Raw genomic sequence first — 23,112 nt, 5'->3', positions numbered from 1 at the left:
TTTCTCTCTCTTTTTCTATTTCAGCAGGCATGACTTTTCTTTTTCAGTATAATACTTTTTTTTCAGGTTCTTAAAATAAAATTCTTGCTTAAAATTTAAAAAGGAAAAAAAAATATTTAATTTTATTAAAATTATTGTATACCATTATTTTTAAGAATGTTTATGAGTGTTAATTTTAACTGTTAGAAATAAAACTGTTATTAGAGAAAAAAAAATAATTTCTAAAAATTTTTTTAAAATAGATTATGGATCATTTACTTTCATCAGTTTATACGAAACCTGAACATCCAGGAAGTTTTGGAGGTGTAAATGCTATTTATAATTCTGTGAAAGGTAAAGTGAAGAAAAGTGACGTTAAGAAATGGTTAGAGACTAAAGATTCTTATACTTTGCATAAACCAGTAAAAAAGATATTTAAACGGAATCGAGTGATTGTTGGAGGTATAGATGAACAATTTCAAATTGATTTAGTTGACATGCAATCTTTAGCGAAATTTAATAAAGGCTTCAAATATTTGTTAACTTGTATAGATTGTTTCTCAAAGTATGCTTGGGCTATTCCTATTAAAGACAAATCAGCCAAAAATGTATTGCCAGCTTTGAAAACTATTTTTAGAGAAAGAAAACCTGAGAAACTGCAATCAGATAAAGGAAAAGAATTCACTAATAAACTTATACAGCAGTATCTTAAAAATTTAGGAGTTCATTTCTTTACAACGAATAATGAAACTAAATCAAGTATTGTTGAGAGGTTTAACCGTACATTAAAAATGAAGATGTGGAAATACTTTACAGAATATAATACGAAAAAATATATTGACGTCATTTCTAAATTAATCGATAGTTATAATCATACCAAACACAGAAGTATAAAAATGGAACCAGCCTCAGTGAATATCGATAATCAAAAAGAAGTATGGAATAATTTATATAGTGATAAGGTGAATAATGATAAGCCTGTCTTTCAAATTGGTGACACTGTTCGCATTAGTAAGTCCAAACGTCATTTTGAAAAAGGATATGAAAATAATTGGACACACGAATTATTTGTTATAGATAAAATAATTCCACGAAATCCTATGGTTTATAAATTGAAAGATTTAATGAATGAATCAATCGAAGGTACTTTTTATGCAGAAGAATTACAAAAAGTAGTCGATTCTGGATTTTATCCAGTTGAAAAAATAATTAAGAAGAAAAAAATAAATGGAAAGATGCAATATTTTGTTAAATTTCTAGGTTATTCCGATAAATTTAATGATTGGGTGACGGATGTTCATAAAGTATAAATAGCGAAACGTTTTCGTTAAAGATTCATTTTTAAAAATGTCTTTCTACGTGACGTTACCTTCTGACAGCTCAACGCGATTCTTTCCTGATAATAAAATCTCTCATTTCAAAACTCAATTACCTATACCAGTGGATTTAAGAGGTGAATGGGAAGTAGGCCTATCTGAAATCATCTATCCGCATTCTTGGCTGAACGTAAATGAAAATAATAATTATTTTCGATACACGACTAGCAATGGTAATATCGCATCGACTGTTAAGCAAACAATTGATGTGGGGTGCTATGAATCAATGTTCGATATTGTATCAGCGATACAACTTGCTTTACCTAAAAATCCAAGTCGGTTTACAATAAATTACAATAAAGCTACGAAACGAGTAAAAATTAACGCCGTTCAAGGTAGTAGTCTTCATTTAGAGAAGTTAGGTGAATTGTTAGGATTTCAACGAGATGCAGTCATTGCGGGTAACCAGAAAAGCGACTTTGTGGCTGACGCATGGTCTAATTTTTCAGTTTTCTATGTGTACACAGATCTTATTTCACCCCAAATTGTCGGAGATACACAAGCTCCTTTACTGCGGATCGTCCGAATAAAAGGACATGATGGTGAAACTATCAGTCAGTATTATGATAGACCTCAATACTTACCCTTAACGAGACATTCATTTCAAACAATTCAAATCGAACTCAGACTGAATTCAGGAGATTTTGTTCCGTTTGAAAGAGGTAAAGTGATGGCTGTGCTGCATTTCCGAATGCGACAAATACTATAAATATTGAGTGTTTTTTTAAAAAGGCTTCATTTCAAGATAAGTAGTCAAGATGAAAGTACCTTATGTTTGCTGTTCCAAGAAGTTGGAGGACCATTATGCTTCCCAAGGGGGAAACGGTTTACCTTATTATCGTGGTGTGTCGTATCAAAAAGGTTATGGTCTGGGCGGCATATTTAGACGTCTATTTAGATCAGCCCTGCCATACATTGTTCGCGGGTCAAAAACTGTTGGAAAAGAAGCATTAGTCACAGGATCACGTGTTATGTCCGATGTACTAGCAGGCCAAGATTTGAAAACATCAGCCAAAAATAGAGCAAAAGAGTCGGGTAAAAATCTGGCCAATAAAGCTCTTGGGAAAATACAGTCAATGATTGGCAGTGGACGCTATAAAAGAAAACGCAAGACTAAGAAAAATATCATTTCATCAAAGAAACAGAAAGTGAGAGGACGTGATATTTTCGACTCATCATGACGTTTCTTTTAAAAGGTTCCCCGGAATGTGTGAAGTCTGAACTGGAATTGTTTCAGATGCCCGGCACACAAACAGTTATACAAAGTGGACAGTGGGTTGAATTTCACCCGTTATCGAATGTGTTTGATGGCGGACCCGTTGAATTTCATATATCAGGTTCTGGTGATGAATTTATTGATCTAAGCCAAACTCAGCTTCACGTACAAGCAAAAATTTTAAAAAACGATAATACCAATTTAACAGCTGATGATAAAATTGGTCCAGTAAATTTATTTCTGCATTCTTTGTTTTCTCAAGTGGATGTTTCTTTAAACGACCGCATTATATCTAATTCCAGCAATACTTATCCTTATCGATCTTACATTGAAACACTTTTAAACCATGGTTATGACAGTAAAACCTCCCAATTGACGGCCGAACTTTATTATAAAGATTCAAACGATGGTCTTAAAAAAAGATCAGATTATTTCAAGTTAAGTGCAACTGTGGATATGATTGGTTGTATTCATAGTGATTTGTTTCATCAAAACAGGTTATTATTAAACATGGTGGATATAAAAATTAAATTAAATCGTAGTAAACCCGAGTTTTGTCTAATAGGAAAGTCGGGATATAAAGTTGTATTAGATAGAATTTCGCTTTTAGTTAGAAAAGTACGTGTAAGTCCCGGAGTCATTCTAGGACACGCAAAAGCATTAGAAAAAGATACTGCAAAATATCCTATCAATCGAGTGCTCTGTAAAGTGTATTCCATTCCTAAAGGAAACATGTCATTTGTACAAGACAATGTATTTGTGGGACAAATTCCTAAACGACTTATCATAGGATGTGTCGAAAATGATGCATTTCATGGAACATTTGAAAAAAATCCTTTTGATTTTAAACATTTCAATTTAAATTTTATCGCCGTCTACGTAGATGGTCAACCAGTCCCCCATAATCCATTGGAACTCAACTTTTCACAAAAACAATATATAAGAGCTTATCAAAATTTATTCATGAGCACTGAGCATATGAGAAGTGATAAAGGTAACTTTATTTCCAGAGAAGAATTTTGTGATGGTTACACTCTATATGCTTTTGACTTATCACCTGATTTATGTGATGGCGATCATTTCAATTTAATAAAGCACAGTAATCTAAGAGTTGAAATGAAATTTGAGCAACCTTTAGAAAAAACAGTGTGCGTTATTGTGTTCGCAGAATTTGAAAACGTCATAGAAATTAACAAAGCACGTGACATTATATACGATTTTGGAAATTAAAACAATGGATGGAAAAAAGATTTGTGAAATTTTATCAAAAGATCCTACAACAGCGTTTAGATTTAGAGGTGTTTACTCGAGAGATACAACACCCTTATTGCAAGAAAATGAAGCTATTATCGTCAACACTGATGAATCAACTTTACCAGGATCGCATTGGTTAGCTCTGTACATGACTGAAGGAAAAACACTGGAATTTTTCGATTCCTATGGCCATTCTCCAGATTTCTATGGACTTAATGTTTATAAATTATTTAATATTTCTAATGTATGTTGGAATTCTGTATCTTTTCAATCACTCACATCTAACGTATGTGGAGCCTATTGTATTTTTTTCATTTATAATCGTTGTCGCGACATATCTATGTTATCCATTATAAAAAATCTCAATGTAAATCGAAAAAATGATTTCGTCATGTATCAATTTGTGAAAAAGAAATTTGGTGTACGTTTTGCTTTCAAACAATAAAATTATTATTTTTTAAAAATGTTGTGATATTTTATTTTGTGTTTTTATTTACATACCGTTATTTGCGTTATTTATTTTTAATAAATATTCTCGTTTGTTAATTCTTTTCTATAAATTATGGAGTTCCCTAAACTTAGGCATTCGTTCACGTGTATTTTGGCTGGTCCAACAGGATGTGGAAAAAGCCAGCTCTGCAAAAAAATAATTGAATCTAAAATTATTGAACCTTTTCCAAAATCGGTTATTTGGTGTTATGGAGCGTATCAAGCTATGTTTGAAACAATACCGAATGTGACATTTCATGAGGGCGTTCCTTCTGATTTAAACACTATTTCAAATGCATTAATTATTCTCGACGATCTTATGTCTGAATTAGGAAGTAATTCCAAATTGACGCATCTGTTTACTAAACATAGTCATCATCGTAATGTGTCCGTCATTTTTATTGTACAAAATATATTCCATAAAGGTAAAGAGATGAGAGAAATATCTCTAAATGCTCATTATCTAATTCTTTTCAAAAATCCTCGTGATCAAAGTCAAATCACACATTTAGGCAGACAACTTTATCCAACAAAAGTGAAATTTTTCCAAGAAGTGTATCAAGACGCGACTTCGAAACCCTTTGGTTACCTGTTGGTTGATTTGAAACCAGATACTGAAGATAATATGCGCCTGCGCACAGGTATATTACCGAAAGATAAAATGATCGTGTACCAGTCACGATAGTCATTTTCCCATTAACCTTTCGTGTTAACTGTAATTTTAGACACTTTAACAGAAATCACTTTGCCTTCATTAAATCTCAATTATTTGGAAATTAGTATAAATTAAATCTCGCTAAGAATAAAACAATCAAATGCGATTAGAATGTCGGACAGTAAACACTGTTGTCTCGAGGTCTTAAAAGCTGTGGCTAAATCAAAATCGAAGCGGAAATTTTTAAAACACTGTCCAGCTAAATCTATTAAACATATTTGTGAATGTGTACTTAATTTGTTAAAAGGTAACATTCCTCTAAATAAAAATCAAAAGAAGAAACTTTCACCTTTTAAAAGAAGCTTAAGAAAAATTGCAGACAAAAAAGTACCTTTATTCCGTAAGAGAGAAGTCCTTGTTCAACGAGGTGACGGGTTCTTAGGATTTCTGATTCCAGCGGCCATAACAGCTTTAACATCTTTAATCAATGGAGTACGCTAAAAAATTTATTCTTATGCCGGAAGATAGGCTACAAACTAACACTGTAGAATATCTGTCAGAGTTGGATCAACAAATGCATGATATTTTAAAAAATAAAAATATTTCAGACAATGAAAAAGCAGAGTTATATGTACAAATTCTCCAAAAGTATGTTAAATTTCCTACTTTTTTGGAGAATAAAAATGAACCAGTGGAGGAGCGTTCAAATGAAGTGGAAGAAAAAACTAAGGATATTAAAGAAGAAAATGATCAAGAAAACAGCAGCTTAATAGAAACGCAGCTCATGAATATTGTCCCCAAGAGTCAGAAGGAACGTGCTAAGGAGCTTTTACAATTCCTGCAAGCTAATAATGAATTGTTATCGTGGACTGAAAAAGGAGAAATTATGTATAAACAGAAACTTCTTCCTGACACCAATATCACTCATTTGATAAACAATGTATTGAGAAATGAAAAGAAACAGCCAAAAGGACAAAAAATATTTTTTGAAGCTTTACAAGAATTGAAAGTACCTGAAAAATTTGTAATTAATAAAAAATTACTTACCGAATCACCCTCTGTACTTGATTCACCAGTATATTTCGCTAGAAAAAATAGATGGCTAAAATATTAAATATTATTTGTAAATTTATTATGCTATAATTTTTGCAATAAACGATTTTTGAAATAAAAAGTTTCTTTTGTTTATTTTTTTAAAATTTTAATCAACATAGGCACATTTATCCACTTTGCTTAATACTATTTTAAGGATTATTATTATTTTTTAAAAAATTATATTCACAAATATTTTTCTAAAATTAAATTAACATAAATTTTAAAGATAAGGAGACATCGGTTGGTTTGAAGTAACCATCCAGAGTGCGGGACGAGGACCCTTCTCCTTTTGGCACTCCGCGGTTATTAAAGTGGACGTCGCCACTGCTTTTTTTAAGTGGGTATAGCCTCCACTGCTTTTTTCTAAGTGGGTATAGCCTCCACTGCTTTTTTCTAAGTGGGTATAGCCTCCACTGCTTTTTTCAAGTGGGTCGCCTCCACTATGATAATTTTTCAATACCCATAAGGTGTAGTGTCCATATTTACGTGAATCCTTCGTTTATTATAAGTAAACTTATACCTCTTCTTCTCGACTTTGTTTATTACTTTCCTGCGTTTTCCATCTCTGGTGATTTTCGCAGGATTTGTAACTTCAACTTCATGATTATGATCCATGATGAGTGCCTTTACAGCTTCTAGGTTTAGTACAAGAGAATTTTTGTAGTTGATGTTAAACCCTTTAATTTTGCAAACTTCCTTTCCATTCCTTGTCCGATAGGCATAATTCTTTGGACCACCTGGGAAAAAATATTTTTCAAGTAAACAAACACACAATTAAAATTTTTTTAAAAATTGTAATGCCTTTTTTTACACATATTTACCTGATACAAACGTTTCGATAACGTCTCCATCGTCTAGCTCATTCGTCAAATCGCCCAAGTAGTCTCCAAGCTCTAGATTTAAATCACCATCTTTGTAAATAATACTGTCCGTGTCATAATAAATTACTCGCTCGCCTAATTTGTCTAACTGATCATACAGATGCAGTCTGGCGTATGCGGTGGTGAATGTGGCACAGAATATATTCGTCTTCACATCTTGTGGGACAAACTCTGTTTTATGACACCACTGCAAAGCTGCGATGTTCTCAGATGCCATATACATATCCTTCACCTGTAAAAAAATTTAAAATTCAAAACATTTCAACATAAACTAAAAAGATAGAAATACGACTGTGCTTTGCTTACCTCTATAGTAGCGTCATTAAAAAACTTGAAAAATTTATCTACGTCAGATATGTATTCCAGCCGCACCTTGTTTGTGTTCATGCCTAAACGACCCCAGAATGAGTTAAGAGCCAATTTAGCTACTTGTCTTCTTCCGGGGTTTTCAGAGACGAGATCATGCTCAAGGTCCACACCCTCTTTTTCAGCATACTTGTATATATAGGCAAGTTTCTCTGACTCTGTCTTGCAATGGCTTGGCCATCCTGAGGACTCCTGCTTTATTTTCAGGAAGAGATTAATGTATGATGAGAAGAGTTCGGTCGAAGAGCGGGGAAAATGATAAACTTCATATATCTGAATGAAATGAAAAACAGTCATTAAATATTGTAAAATAAATAAATAAATAAATAAATAATTAATAATAAATCTACTTACTTTCTGAATGATGTATCCTTTTTCTACGGCTTTTTTTATCTCTTCCGTCACCCATGTACCGAGAAGCATCCTTTCCTCATCCGTATGAGTACAGTTTTCTTGCTGAAGTGTACTAGCACACTTTTGGCAGAGGGGAAACATCAGTTTTTTATTCAACTTGACTGGAAGAACAGGGTGATAAAGTCCTCTTGGGGGAAGAATCCGACATTTCATGAGTCCAAAATATTGATCAATATTTTCAAAGTTTTCAGTAAAAATCTCGGGATGCCCCACAGGATATTTACTATATTTGTTAACGAAAGGATATAAACTAGTAAAGTCTACATAGTGAGCTGATCCTTCGTAATATAGCTTCACGGCATTCGTTCTGCCTCCAAAGAATGAATCACGAGGATTCAAACGGTCTACGATCTCAACATCGCCTATTGTGTTGAGGACTTCCTTCTTCTGAACTAGAAATTCGTGTTCCCATATCTCTTCGTATTCGAATCCAGCGTCAATAAGTTTCGTCTTTGTTGCTTGTGTTTTCCTATACAACTCCCTCATACGCTTATTGCTCATTTTATTAATTATGTCACCCCCAAAGCATCTCGGGCAACCATGAAAAAAGCATCCATGGTACATGTAGACAGTCTTTGTTGATTCACAATAACCATCAACAAACACGCCCTCGATTTTTCGCTCTCCCAAGCCGTTAAGAGCATGCTGAATAGGTATGTTGTTTTTCCGAGATAGATAAACGAGCCATCTTATTGCATCTTTGCTGTAACTAACAGTGGTAATGTAGCCCTGGAGTGGCGGGCACGCTATTGTTTCCTCCTGAATGTGGTGCGCTCGGAAAACAGCCATGCATGAAGACGCGATGGTCATGTACTGGAAGGGGTCTACTCTTCCAGCTTTGATAGAGGGATCTTTAGCCGCCAAAAACTGCTCTCGAAACTTTAGACAACATTTCCGTAGTATATCAACATCACTTCTACAAAAAAAAGAGAAAATTAAATAAATAAAAATATCTACACACAAAATACACAAGAAAATTCCATAATTTAAATTTTACCTGCAGTACTCTTCCATTTCTTTTTTGAAATCAAAGGGGTGATTGCGTCTTTCCTCATACCATGAATGAAAAGATTTTCTTCCTGTAACAGACATCATATCAGGGTCAAAGTACTCCATCCCGGGTAAGTCTCCAATATACAACTGATGTTCTGGGGTGTTAAATTTATGAGGAAAAAATCCTTTTTTTATTTCCTCGATTCCAAAGGATTTCGGAAGCTTGCTGAGAGGCATAGGTAAGAAATTGTACGAATCAATCAGCGTAACTCCCATACACTCGATTCGCATTAATTTTGACCCATTGGGAACCACACTTGGTTTGCGACCTGAAAAAAAGAAGTAATTAGTATGATGATGATTTATGATACAAAGATAAAGATTAAAAAGGAAAAGAAATAACCTTGATTGATAAGCCAGTGAACTATAAACTGACCATCAAATCCTTTGAGATTATGGGCAATCGCTGTAAAATCTTTGTGCACTTTCGAAAAAAGAAAAACACAGAACTCACTACAGGAATTATATCCTGAAAAAACTCTTGTTTCACCGTTAAAATATTGGGCAATTACGAAGTTAACATGATGCTCGCCTGTCGACTGGTCCGTCTCAAAATCAAAAAATATATATTTTTCGGACGGGGGAGTTGGTTCCAATCTTGTCATGCAACACAGATGATTTTCCCGAAGAACATATTTCTTACATGCGATACAAGTGAAATGATAGCATTTATGCTTATTTCGTGGGCAAATAGACGTTTCTAGTACAACTTTACATGTCTTACATCTATATACTTGCTGACAAAAACTTGATTTCTGTTTCGGTTTTAGTTCCTTGTGGCTCTGAAAACAAGTGCGTGAGGAACACGTTCTGTTACACTCTCTACAAAACACTTCTTCATCGGGGGTACATTCATACCTGTAGCATATTTTGCATTTAAAATTACACAAGTGATGGTTTTGACGATCGTAAGGCACATCACATGGTAAACAGTAATAGTTGCTTCCATGGAAACCGGTCATGCTCGTGATGAGGTCATAATGATTGTTGTGGTAGTAGAGAAATATTTTTCGTGAGTTTTCAGCACCTTTGTAGATAACCTAGAAGCATAATAAAGTACATTAAGTTCATTTGAAAGAAGAAAAAAGAAAGCATATTTAACATTAAAAAATCTTTCATTTTAATTTTACCTTATTAAAATTTTCACTTGAAACAACATAAATCTGTATTCCAAGATAATTTTCAAACCTCATGACTTCGGGAACTCCACAGGGGCCTGGTAGAATACCAGTATTTTGATGTAACTGAAGAGCTCTATCTTTTTGTAAGACATATCTTGCGTCTCGAATCTTTTTTGCTTCAGGTTCGTTGTTTAATATGGCCAATCCTACCACAATTGCACGGGCGCAACACATCTTATCACCACTATCGGGAACCGCATATATTGACCTATAAAACACACACACACACATTATTTTTAAATCTCAACAACATAATTTGAAATTAACATGTTTAATGTAATTTAATTTACCTTTTACGCAAGCGATCAATTTCGATGTTAGTTATTTTCGTTCTTCCCGATCCACTGGGTCCAGGATTTGATCGGTTAGTAGTATTAGGAGGCTGGAAAACTGTGATGACGTCAATTTTCAAAGTTTCATCAAAGGGTATGGCATCCTTACTCTGTAAAACCTTCGTTATAGCATTGAGGACGGTATCCGGCGTCATATCTGACACTTTTGTCAGGCAAGTACTAATTGGTAGGTCCAATGCATCTGAAAAGATACAAAATCGTATTCGATCAGCTGGCCCAAGTCCGGAAGCAGCCAAATTAATAAGCCTTTCAAACAGATATCGAAGAGTATCTAAAAGAGTTTGGAGGGGAGAGCTTCTAATTGTTGTCGACAATTTGTCCGAATCAATCCTCACAGCAAAGGCCATTTCTTTCGCTCCAAACTTAAAATTTTCCTTTTCACCAAGTTTTTTAATATGAACAGCATTTTTAATCTGAAATCATACAAAAACATTTAATATATATATATATATTAAAAACTTATTTAAAGGGAAAAATCCTGAAACAAAAAATGATTTTTTTAAAATTCCACTCCAAAACAATATAGTACAATGTAAATATAAATTTAAGTAATTTCATTAAATAGTAAAAACTCATTCATAACTTTTTTTAAAAAAATAAAATAACGCTTATCATAATGATAACAAAAGAAATAAATTTTGTATTAAACAAAGTTATTATTTTTTTTGTGTAAAAAAATAATATTAAAATTTTATTATGATAATGATTAAAAAAAAATAAAAATAAAAAATAAAAAAAAAAACAAATAAATAAACAAAAAGACATTTATAATACAAAAGTTACGCTTACATTCTATAGACATATCATATATGCAACTAGGATTATATGAGAAAATTTGCTTACTTCGTTGGCCGCTCCCTCACCACTCTGAAGAGAAATAGTGGGATTTGCGGCAAATACTTGTTCCACATGGTGAATCAATAAACTATCTGACTCCAAAAAATGTTGCTCAAAATCAGGTAAAATGTCCTCTCCATTTATTTCTAAGAAATTTTGTTCAAGCTCAGATATAATCTAAAAAAAAAAAGAAATTTAAGTATTTTATAACGTATAAATTAAAAAGTATTTCATAACATTTTCTTTCCTTAACAATATTTGAAATATGTTAAAAATTGTATTTGAAAAAATACGTACTTCGGAATCACTGAAATCGTCAGTAGGGTCCTCAGCAGAACGTTTTCTCATGTTTAAAAATCACCGTGATGTAATAAAAAATCTATAAAAAAAATAAGCATGGTAATTTCATCAAAAAGGAAGTATACATTTTTTTTTAAATTATCGTTTCAAACTAAATTTAATTTAAGATAAAGAAAAATTATAAAAATATTGTATTAACTAAATTTTTCTAATGATGAAGACACATTTTATGCAAATAAAACATCGCATGCACTTCACTCGATACAGCTAATACTAAATGAGTGAATCCGGCAGATCCTTATTTAAAAAAAAGAGCTCATGTAGCTCAATACTCATATACTTTTGAAAAATATAACTAATAGTATGTAAAATGAGAAAGCTTAAACATGAAACACAAATAAAACTTTAGCTGCTTCAAATACTTTCCTCATATACTTTCTTGAAATTTAATTTAAGATAAAGAAAAATTATGAAAATATTGTATTAACTAAATTTTTCTAATGATGAAGACGCATTTTATGTAAATAAATCAGCGCATGCACTTCAGTCGATACAGCTAATACTAAATAAATGAATCCGCCAGATCCTTATTTAAAAAAAGAGCTCATGTAGCTCAATACTCACATACTTTTGAAAAAATATAACTAATAGTATGTAAAATGAGAAAGCTTAAACATAGAACACAAATAAAACTTAAGATGCTTCATATACTTTCGAGAATATAAGATAATATAAATAAAATGTCAAATAAAAAGAACTAATTTAAATAGAAATTGCTTATTAAAATAATGAAAGAAATATTACTTACTTTTTTTCAAAATCAGACTCTCTTGATCACTAAGACTCTGCTGGTAATCCAAATTTTAGACAATCTGCAGGGCGAACTATATTGGTTTATACAATCATCTACACTCAGAATAATATTCCCAACTTAATTGTTTTCCGTGAAGCAGCTCTATATATACTGATTGTTATCAACACTATTGCTCATAGATAAGCTCTAACTATGTTCTTCCCATATCCTCATGTATATAGATAAACTATATCCTTACAGTTTGTGATTAACTAATAAAATACAGATAAAATTCAAAGGATACGGAGATCTATCTTGTTAAATTTTGTGAGAAATAGTAATAATCCCACGCTCAATAATCAGTGATAAAAATGTACCACACCGGATAAAACTCAAATGTCGCATAGTAAGATTTATCTTCTTAAATTTCATGAGAAATCTTCGCTCTATAATCAGTATGAAGCACTATGTTATACTTTATATTATGACTAATTGATAAAACGTGGATAAACGCCAAACGTCCCGGACAGAAATTATCGGTGTAAAATTTTGTGAGAAATTGATCTGTTCAAGTTCCGTAATCAGTATCCGTTAAAGATACTTTTTAAATGTACTCTTAATTTGAAAAAACAATAAGTTATTTACATTATTGTAATATTAAATAATAAAATGAATATGTTTTGAATATAAAATTTCAAGCGGCAAAAATTTTCATTATATGTTTCTTAGATTCAAAATAATTCATTTGAAATTTTAAGGAAATTTAATCCATAATTGATAATATGTAATATTATCAATCGCAATATGTAATATGTAAATATTTAGTTATTTTTTTAACAGAAATTAAAATTAATTCAAATATTTTTTTGATAAGAATAAAAAATAAATATTATTGTATTTTAATGTAATTATGAAATTATTCCACCTGATAAAATTAAAAGTTTAAAGATGAAACAAATATATATTAATAATGTTTATTAATGTATTTAATTATATAAATGAATGAACTCCTTAGATGTATTGTTATACATTAGTTTTTAACTAGATAATTATTTTCATGGAAATAAAATTTATGTTACTTAAATATCTATATTAGTACGTCTTGCAAAATAATAAAACTGAAAATTAGGTGCAACCAAAGCCATCTGTTAAGTTTTCACGACCCCCTTCTTGTGGTTGTACTAAGTATAGGAGGTTTTCGTGGTTTTTCTCTCCATATAACGTAGGCGCTCACAAAGTCCTCTTCGCAATGATTAAGAGAAAATATATCGATGAAACTGTATTAAGATATCGATATCAAACAGCTTTTATTTATACACGTGTTCACTATACAAAGGTTTAACTTATTAACATATATCTAACCAAGCATTCGTGGGTCAGTGGTTATGATATCCAACTACTGACCCACGAAGGCTTTTTGATGGCGTGAGTTCGATCCTCAGCCTTAATTATATTTAATAAATAATATTAAAACAGATTTAAACATTAAAATAGATTTAAAGTTATTTTATTTCTAAAATTCTCACATAGATGGCGCCACTAGAGTAAAGTATGATATCATTTATGTGTTATGTAATAAGAAATGACGTCATAACTTCATAATATACAATATCTCCCCAAATAACAAAGTTTCTAAGTGTTGCCATCCTTAAAAACTAATATTAAAAATAATAAGTGTTGCCACCCTCAGAAAACTAATAAATTAAATAATAAACAGAAACCGAAACTAAAATCGAAACTACAGGCGGGCAGAAATAAGTATACGGGCAGAAATAAGCAACTTCCGGTTATAGACGGGCAGAAATGAGCAACTTCCGGTGGGGGGGGGCAGAAATAAACAACTTCCGGTTGTAGGCGGGCAGAAATAAGCAACTTCCGGTTGGGCAGAAATAAGCACCCCTTGACTTTCTGTGATGACGTCAGGAATAGGGACCCCCCGCTGTACGCTGTAGCGCTGTCTATACTACTTTCGATTTGAAGACTTTTTGCACATAATTTTAAAAATTGTTTTTCCAAGTGCAATTCCATGCAAAAATAATTTCTCATAATTATTTATTACTTTTCAAACATTTTATTTAATAATGGTCGAATTATTAATTATCAGATATACGATTTTTTACATCATTTTAAAGAATACAATTTTAAATCGTAAAATGAAACAATTGAGCGTAATCAATGGTATAATTTCTGAGCTATCAAATTTTAAAAAAGTCGTCTATTAGAAATTTAATATCTCGACAACTGTTCAACTATTTCGTTCAAATTTTGATATTAGTCATAAAAATTGATAATTTTTAAAATGATGTAAAAAATTGTATATTCTACAATTTAAAATTTTATGGACTTATTGAGTAAAGTATTAAAAATAGTAATTAATCGTTAAAAATTGTTATTTGCTTGGATTTGTTTTTTTGTTAAACTAATTTTATAATTGGGTATAATATGAAAAAAACACAACTACTTCGATTTAGTAGGAACAACATATGACGCAATGCTAAACGAATGGAATTTAGTTGTTGTTTATTTAGTTATTGTTATTAGTAGTTGTTGTTATTTGTTTTAGTTGTTGTTGTTTATTTAGTTGTATTTAGTTTCAATAACTTTTCTTTATAATGCAATAAAATCTGGCGAGCAGCTATTTAAACGATCGAACACTTCGTTTGTTTATTTGTGGCTTGAAGTTAGGCTCGCAGAAAATGCTGTTCATGGGTTAAATTTAGTAGGAACAACACAACCTGTGACGTAGGCTATATTATACCCAATTATGAGCTAAAATTGTTTAATTCGTTAAAATTTTTTACGAGATGTAGTGAAATAAGCTAAAAGTAAAATTAGCATTTAACATCCAAACTTTGGATCGTTCTCTTGATTAAACTGTTTTCTCCGTTTTAATAAACGAGGAAAACCCCAATGTCGCCAAAAATTTGCCTACTACATTTCAGCACTAAAATTTAAAAAAAATAAAATAAAAAAAAATGCAATAATTAGGAATGATTCTATTTAATTATTACTTTATGGTATAATTGTGTCATAATTCGCTTTTAGTAACTTGCAAGGAAGTTTTCAAAGCATAAATTTGGATTTTAGAATGAATAAAATGGAATAATTGGGATCCATGTGATGTTTTAAGGAAAAAAAGAACACACGAAAAGTTAAATTATGTTGTAAATAAAACCATTGTAATTCCAAAAAGGGATAAATAAACTTACCTATAAATGTATAAGGTCCTTCTTTAATATTTTTTTTTTGTACAATTAAATGCGACAAAGTAAACTACCATATTAAAGATTTTTTACTTTAAAATTATCGCACTGATTTTCTTCAATTGAAATAAGGAGAAATGAAAGATAAAAAATTTCCCTTCAACAATTTCCCTTCAAAAAATTTCCTTCTTCGGTCATGTTTCATTCTGAGGATAAAAATTATCCTTAACTACTCTCTCAACTATATTCCATCTCTATAGTTCAGACCGCTTTCTGACTAAACTATTGGAATCATATTTTCCGAACTGTTAACTCCTCTTTTTTAATGCCAAAAATTCGAATCTGCCTGAGAAAAAGATGTTTTTATTTATTACTTTTTTTAAAATACGTTTTTGTGCCTGATTTCGTAACTTTTGTATCTGGTTTCGTAAAATACAGTTTGCACTTATTAATCACCATATTTAATATCGTTTACCATACTTTACATCGGAATATGAACATGATCTTCTAACCATTAGGATTGCATTTTTTAGGTGATAATCTGATTATTAGATCAAAAGCTATTAAGGTTTACCGTTTTTTGTTCTGCGATTTGTTCATTAATCAACAGACAAAAGGCTCAAACTATTTATGAGCCTTTGTAGAATTGATTGGGGGAATGAAAGAGAAATCCAAACTTACGGCGAGAATCGAACCTATTCTCTTCTCACCAGTGGCGTACGCAAGGGAGGGGTTTAAACACCCCCCTTGAGCTCAGACAAAATGGCAAAAAAAAAAAAAAAAAAAAAAAAAAAATTAGTTGAAATTATGCGAGCTATTATTTTTTAAGACCATATATTTTTATCTGCCTTATGCCTACTTTTTTTTTCTCACGGTATTTCTCAAAATACTGAAAAAACATTTACTATAATAGGGTTGTACTTTTTCGAGACTGGCTGTCATTCGCGAGGTCTTTACGCGATGATTCTGGAATCCTAAACGTTCTGTCTTCTTTGAGACAATTCGAGAATTTTGAAGATGCGGTGAAAAATTATATAAAAGGGGGAACGGAGTACAGTGGAGTTAGTTAGTCAGACTAAGAGTTATCTCTACCGCTTGTCTTTCGGAGCTTGTCACTAAATCTGCTTTGATTTATCTCAACAAAAAGTTCATTCAATCGCCGAACCCGTGGTCGCCACTATTTCGACTAGTGAAGAAATCAGTAACAATACCATTGGAGATACTGTGCTCGTTGAAGTTATTCATTCCAGCTCGAAACTTTGAGATCGTAGCATAGCGGATATTTCTGTACCAATCCATATATATATATATATATATATATATATATATTGGATGGCAGATTATATACATCTATATATATATTTCTCTTACACGGCACAAAAAAAAGCCTCATTACAACTCCCCGAATGGCAACGTTAGAAAATCGACCAATGATTACTGCTAAAAATGTCACATGCCAAATCTAGCTCAGGTGGCACAACATATAGCGCTTTTAAAAACGGAAACAATAACCAGAGTGAGCATCATCAGGTTGTTCAATTCAGATTCATGCCCTAAAAACATGATAATATTTAATTTAAACTCAATTAGGAATTAATTAGGCTGGCCTTCTCCATGACTATAAATAAGTCACAAGGTCAGACTTTTGAGAAAATCAGTTTAGTATTGACTAAACAAGTTTTTAGTCATGGACAACTTTATGTTGACCTGTCAAGAGTTAAGTCATTTGACAGCCTTTCAGTAATTGCTCCAAGATGCCAAATCTATAATTGTGTTTTCAAAGAAATTCTAAATGCTCAGCGTTAATTTCTTAAAGCTTTGCAGAAAAAAATTTTTTTGGAAAAAATGTAATTGAAACTTCTATTGGCAGTAGGCAAGGGGAACTGCCAAAATCAAAACTCCCCGATTAGAAATGCAGCATGGCGACCTCCACGTGGTACTTCTCGGGTAATGCTAACAGCCATGCATTTTAATTTATTGTATGTAAAACATCCTTATTTTGTTCTAAAATGTTATGTACTTTATCACAAATGTTAATTAATATAGAAATTGATTTCAATAATGCTGATCACCAAAAAATATTTCATTTGGCGATAAAACAAATTTTTGTGTTCTAGAAAATGAAAGACTTTTTGAGGGTTATTATCTCACAAGGAAAAATTAGGGTTTAAAGTTTATATTTTTAAAAAATAAAATTTTTTCTAAAACTTTCAAAATTTCTAGCATTAACTAATTTATTATACACATTTAGTTGAATTTAGGTGAGTAACTGAAATATTTGATAATTTATTTTGCTAATATGTTTCTCATTTAGCTAATATTTTGATTTTATCACCATGTACAATCTAAATAGCTAATATACTTTTTTAAAAGCCAATAAGAACATTGATAGAATTCTTCTACTTAAGTACAATACTATGTCTTTGATGATAAAATACTATGTCTTTGATGATAATATACTATGTCTTTGTGCTAGAACATTGTGTTCATTGGCGAGCGAGCGCAGCGAGCCATGGTTCACGGCGTGAACCACATAGGACTGCGTAGCAATTCTCGGGGGTTGGCGAGTGTTAGCGAGCAGGGGGCGGAGCCTCCTAGTATATATATATTTGCTGTTCTTGGATCTTTAGGATGTCAAAACGCAAGAATTTAACAATTTTTAATTATTTTGAGAAAAAACCGCGACCTGAAATTAGTGAGGTGACAGCATCTAGTACCAATGTAAGTTTTTCTGTTGTACAGAAATGTGATACTTCCGTTGAAGAAAACGTTTCCAGCATAACAAAATCTGATGAATGTGAAAGTGGCCCTCAAAGAGTTACTTCCCCCTCATATGACATTGGACTTTTTTTAGAAGATATTACATTATGTTCTTAAACTTAAAAAATCAAATCAAAATTTAACTAAACAATGTTGTCTAAATAAAAAGTCGAAATTGTCTAGCTGTTTAAATTAGGGAAATAATCGTGCTTTATTACAGAACTCGAATTTCTTTTAGTAGTTTCAGAAAATTATGAACACCCCCCTTGAAAAAATTCTGCGTACGCCACTGCTTCTCACTTCTAAGTGTTTCGTGAAAGAACAATAATTTTCGGCGGACAAACTAATGGTTTTACAAATGATCATAAGAATTATACTTACTTGCGTTCTACTTTGGCATCGGAACACGAACATACAATGTTCTTTGTTACGGTCAAGGACCTTAACATCTGACGAATTTTTTTTCGAATTTCCGACCCAAAAATTTAATTTTATTGCTGAAAATCAATATTTGTTCCATCCTAAATTCTAAAATGTGAGATATTTTTGTCAGGAAGCAGTTTTTTGTTTGACCTATTGGGGTGAAATATGCGATGTCCCGTCCACTGAATTCCAGTTGTCCCTGCAATGTACCCCAGTTTTGACTTAAAAAAATACACCGTGATAACATATTTTTAACTCCACTGTTCTAAGGCTTTTAAGATGAATATCTGCATAAAAAAATTCTTAAAATTAGGTAAAAAATATTTTGAAAAATATTTTTCCTACCTTACAGTTAAAACAGTTGGGCATCAGAGCTTAAAAATCACATTTATAACAAAACTAAAAAAATTTATTACAGATTTTTTTTGCTTATTTTGTCATAAAAATTCAAACTGATTTTGATTTCAATTCAAGGAGGGAAATCTCAATGCAAAAATTGTGTAAAAAGGAGGACTAGTTGCGCCGTCTTTTAGCAATATTTAGAATTACAAAAATAATCGTGGGATTTAAAGAGACGTGTAAGTAGCGACGAATTCAGTTTCAATGATGCAATTTTTTTCTTCGTCGCATAGCAAGCTAGCACAGAAACGTCTAACGTATGAGATGTAACGCCGACGGAGAGTCTCATTGTATAAGTAAGCTATTCTTAATCTTTGTTTCGGCTATTGGACCCTAAATGGTTGACGTACTTTTGGCGAAAACCTGAGACTTGATGAATAAATTTAATTAGCAGCTGTGAACATATTAAGTAACGAAAGAAAATTAAATATGTAATAATCTGAATTATTAATTATTTTGAAAATATTTAATAAATGAATGAACAATGAATATTTTTTATCATATTGTTTCATAAATTAAAATTGGGTTTTATGTCAGACAATTGAATTCGCAGGTCTTGACCTATAACTAGTCTATTTTTTAATTTAATTTTAGTTTATGCATAGACTGAAAATTAATGAGTTGAAATATGGTTTCCATTAAAATAAGAATAAAAAGAGAAGAAGAAATGCATATATCCTTTTCATAATTCATTCATTTTATTGTTATCAAAGAAAACATTCTTTAAAAATAGATGTTACTAACCCTAGATGATGAAACATTTAGCACTCAGATTCTCGACTTTTGCCAGCTTCGCGTAATCAGGGTGTTGCTATAACATTTTCAAAGATTGCAAACGTTAAATTAATCACATATCTACATTTTTATAACGTAATAGTAATAGACAATGCGTTATCTTTTCATTTTGCGACTTAGTAAAGTTAACTGTTAACCGAGCTTATAACCAAGACATGCTTCCAATTTTAGCACCGGTTTTGAAGCTAGCTTTTTCTTCACACTCACAAACAGGCAGAGTCTCATAACAGAACCGGTTAAGAACTTTAATTCAGAGTCTATGCATGAATCTGAGGAGCCAATTTATCTAGTGATAATACGATTCTTGTGTATAACGGAAAAAACTAAACTAATGTACGAAAAACAGAACCAAACATTTATTCATAACAAATATATCAAACAGTTTTGTTAATTATAAACTATTTACAGGTAACACTCATGTTCAATGACAAACAATGTGAAATCTTGACTGATGAAACCAGAGATGATTCATTTAAAATGTTGATAATTCATCTCATCGAAGTGTTTCTTCCATTTCTATATCTAAATTGTTTTTTTTTTGCATCAGTATGAATACGGACAATGATACGGACCAGCGTATATTGGAACTAGATAGGCCGTTCCCTGAGTTTTTTCCTTGCGCTTTTCTTTTCTCAAACACTGTGCTCCACACAGAAACATAAACGATGAAGATAAAGTCAAAGCAACTCCAAGCCATGCCAATACGTAAGACCATCCATAGTAGCTTTTGCTATAGATCTGTAATACCTGGAAATAAGAAAGTATAAGTTTCAAAACAATGTTACGATGTTATATTTATTCATAATACAACTCAATTGTTTCTCTGTAATTATTCTATATTCATAAACTAGTTTATTAACCGCAGAAGCACCAACAACGGACATTTTTCGATTCATAAACTAAACCGAAAGCGGTGGTATAAGTTTGGTCATAGTCTATAAAGAATAACATACGGTGTTTATAAACGTTAGTCTTTTTCTTAAGAAGTGGGAACACTCTTAAGTTCATTTTCTAAAAGAAAATGCAACGCTGATTCGGTTAAAAAGCTTATTATTTAGGATAAAGATTATATTTCTGGGGAACAAATTGATTAATTTCAAACCTTATAGTTAGCAATACAAAATTTTTTGGATTGATATAATAATTTTTTAAATTTTTTTTCACACTATACAAACTAGTGTACAATTTATTATTTTTTTTTTATAGTTTATGAAATTGAATACTAAATATTTATTAAAAATTATTAGTTACCTGAAATTATCTTTGAGTAAACGAGTTTCATGATTATCTACAAAATATTTATTAATTAAAAAGTAGAAAGCATGAAAAATATCACATTTTATTGATCACATTTATACGAGAAAAATCAGATGTTGCCATTTGAGAATATATTAATTCTGATAATGCAACCGTAACGTCGAGACCTAGATAATGGTTTTTAACTCAGTTTTTTTGCTTTCCTTTGAACAAAAATGAAATTTAAAGACTTTATTTTATTTATTTAAATCAAGTTGTTGCGTTATTTAGTTTCAGAGTCTTTATTATTTATGGAAAAATATTTTTTAATAAAACACTATACCTATTTTTAATTATTCGTTTTCGATGTAGTATTTTTATATAAAAATTCTTAAAAAAGTACCCCATACTGATCGGTTAAAAAGTATTTCCAGAAATTAAAAAATTGTGCCATTGGAAGTTTTCAACGTTATCATTTGAGAAAAGTCTTCGGTACAAATAAATTTATTAATAACTTTATAATAATAAAAACTTTATACAAATAACTTAATCAAAATTTATTATGATTACCTCCGGCCATCGGCTGAAGCTCATTTCTGGGAAATTCAGTTTTTCATATTCATAATGGGGAATCGCATGCCATAATGCAATTGCTGATGCTACAACCAGTCCTGAAATAAATAATAAAATATAATGATAAATAGTTTTGGATCTATAAGGCAATTTGGATGGTGGACTGAATGTAAACAATTACAATCTTCCTAAAACCGGAAGAAATTTAGAAAACTTCGGGTGTATCCCTCCGCTCATGTTATCCTTACGAGGAGATGTGTGAATAGGTTAATATTCTAAGAAGTTTTGTTAATGTGATTTGTGTTCAAATTTGCTCGTAATTTTACCATTCATAAGAGTTTTCTGAAATGTATAAATTCCAACTGGTCGTGAGAGAAAAAACAAATATCAGAAAATTGATATTGCAACATAAATAAAGTGTGCCATGTTTTGCGTGTTATCCCTTATTTGGCTATATTAGTATTAGAAATAGCAGTTTATTTTATTTTGGATAGCATCATTGTATGTTTCTAGAGTCGTCGAATTCATTTGTTGCTCGTTTAGTTGAAATTTAAATTAAAAGAACGCGTTATGATGCAAGCACTACGAGTGTCATAATATTGGATGGCGAGCTTTTCAAGCGTAGGCTTAAAAAATCAATCAAAAGTTTGAATCTGGAAGTTTTACGTAGAATTTTAACCGCTAGCGCCATCTGTGTTTAGCTCTACACGATCAACCATCCATAGTATACGAATTCCGCATCCGGCTTGCACCAACCACAGTGCTGACGTGAAATATCCTCAGTGGTAAACGGATCATGTGTTAGGTTCCCTTTGCCTCCAGGCTAACCGTGGGAGGTTCTCGTGGTCTTCGTTTCAATGTAACGCAAATGTGGGCTGGTTCCATCAGAAAGTTTTTCACGAAGGCAAATTTTTCCCAAAATTTGGTCCAGGAGTTCCCTTGTCTTCTGGATTGGGTTCAAAATGACAAGGCTGCGGACTTGAACGTGAGTATTCGTAAACCCAAAACAATTGGGTAGAGGCTGTTCAACGATGGTTATAAAAAATAAACCATCCATAGTGATACCACACTTTACTAATGATGACATTATTTTTGTACCGAAATAATTTTTTGCATTTTGCATTTTTTGAAGAAAGTTTTGGTGACAAAATAAAAATTTAATGCCCCGTTACGTTATATTTTTATATGGTTACCATAATCACTTAAATTTATTTAACTGCCCATGAACAAAGTATTTGGGTAAAGATTTAATTAAAAAAATTAAAAGTTCTTTTGCAAGAAGGAACTTTTTAATTTCCAACAATAAAAAACTATACTTTTACCTATAACTTTCAAACTAATAATTATTTTTTTCTAAAACGTTGAACACAGACTTCTATTAATGCTACCAAATATTCTGTTAATATTTGAAAATGATCGACTAAAAATTGCACTTTTTTGTTTTGAATGAATTGTGTTTTCAATATAAATGTAAACAAGAA

General features: G+C 31.4%; 4 protein-coding genes across 4 annotated transcripts in view; 1 reads left to right on the top strand and 3 right to left on the bottom strand.

Annotated features, from left to right (window-relative positions):
• LOC107450323 (F-box/LRR-repeat protein 12) overlaps window positions 1-23,112 on the top strand; it is a 98,971-nt gene that overhangs the window by 2,939 nt on the left and 72,920 nt on the right. The gene's annotated exons all lie outside the window — the stretch shown is intronic.
• On the bottom strand, window positions 6,601-9,035 carry LOC147814213 (uncharacterized). The gene has a single exon (XM_087159956.1). The coding sequence runs from the start codon at window positions 8,533-8,535 to the stop codon at window positions 7,207-7,209; it is 1,329 nt and encodes a 442-aa protein (XP_087016082.1). The 5' UTR covers window positions 8,536-9,035; the 3' UTR covers window positions 6,601-7,206.
• On the bottom strand, window positions 8,719-12,639 carry LOC147814212 (uncharacterized). The gene is made up of 6 exons (XM_087158505.1): window positions 11,447-12,639; window positions 11,156-11,326; window positions 10,250-10,725; window positions 9,909-10,167; window positions 9,155-9,818; window positions 8,719-9,047 (listed from the first exon to the last, which is right to left on the bottom strand). The coding sequence occupies exons 1-6, from the start codon at window positions 11,495-11,497 to the stop codon at window positions 8,719-8,721; spliced, it is 1,950 nt and encodes a 649-aa protein (XP_087014631.1). The 5' UTR covers window positions 11,498-12,639.
• Window positions 20,157-23,112, bottom strand: part of LOC107437170 (claudin domain-containing protein 1) — a 55,497-nt gene continuing 52,541 nt past the window's right edge. The window contains exons 4-5 of the mRNA XM_016049080.5: window positions 21,629-21,729; window positions 20,157-20,569 (exon numbers count right to left, since the gene is read on the bottom strand). Coding sequence (XP_015904566.1) covers window positions 20,366-20,569; window positions 21,629-21,729 — 305 coding nt within the window. The 3' untranslated portion in view covers window positions 20,157-20,365. The remainder of the gene's footprint in view (window positions 20,570-21,628; window positions 21,730-23,112) is intronic.

The sequence above is a fragment of the Parasteatoda tepidariorum genome, chromosome 3 (assembly GCF_982258835.1).
Source record: "Parasteatoda tepidariorum strain Cologne lab strain chromosome 3, Ptep-v5.0, whole genome shotgun sequence".
NCBI classification, from domain to species: domain Eukaryota; kingdom Metazoa; phylum Arthropoda; class Arachnida; order Araneae; family Theridiidae; genus Parasteatoda; species Parasteatoda tepidariorum.
The sequence above is the reverse complement of the archived record's forward strand: the minus strand, read 5'-3'. Positions and strand labels throughout refer to the sequence as shown.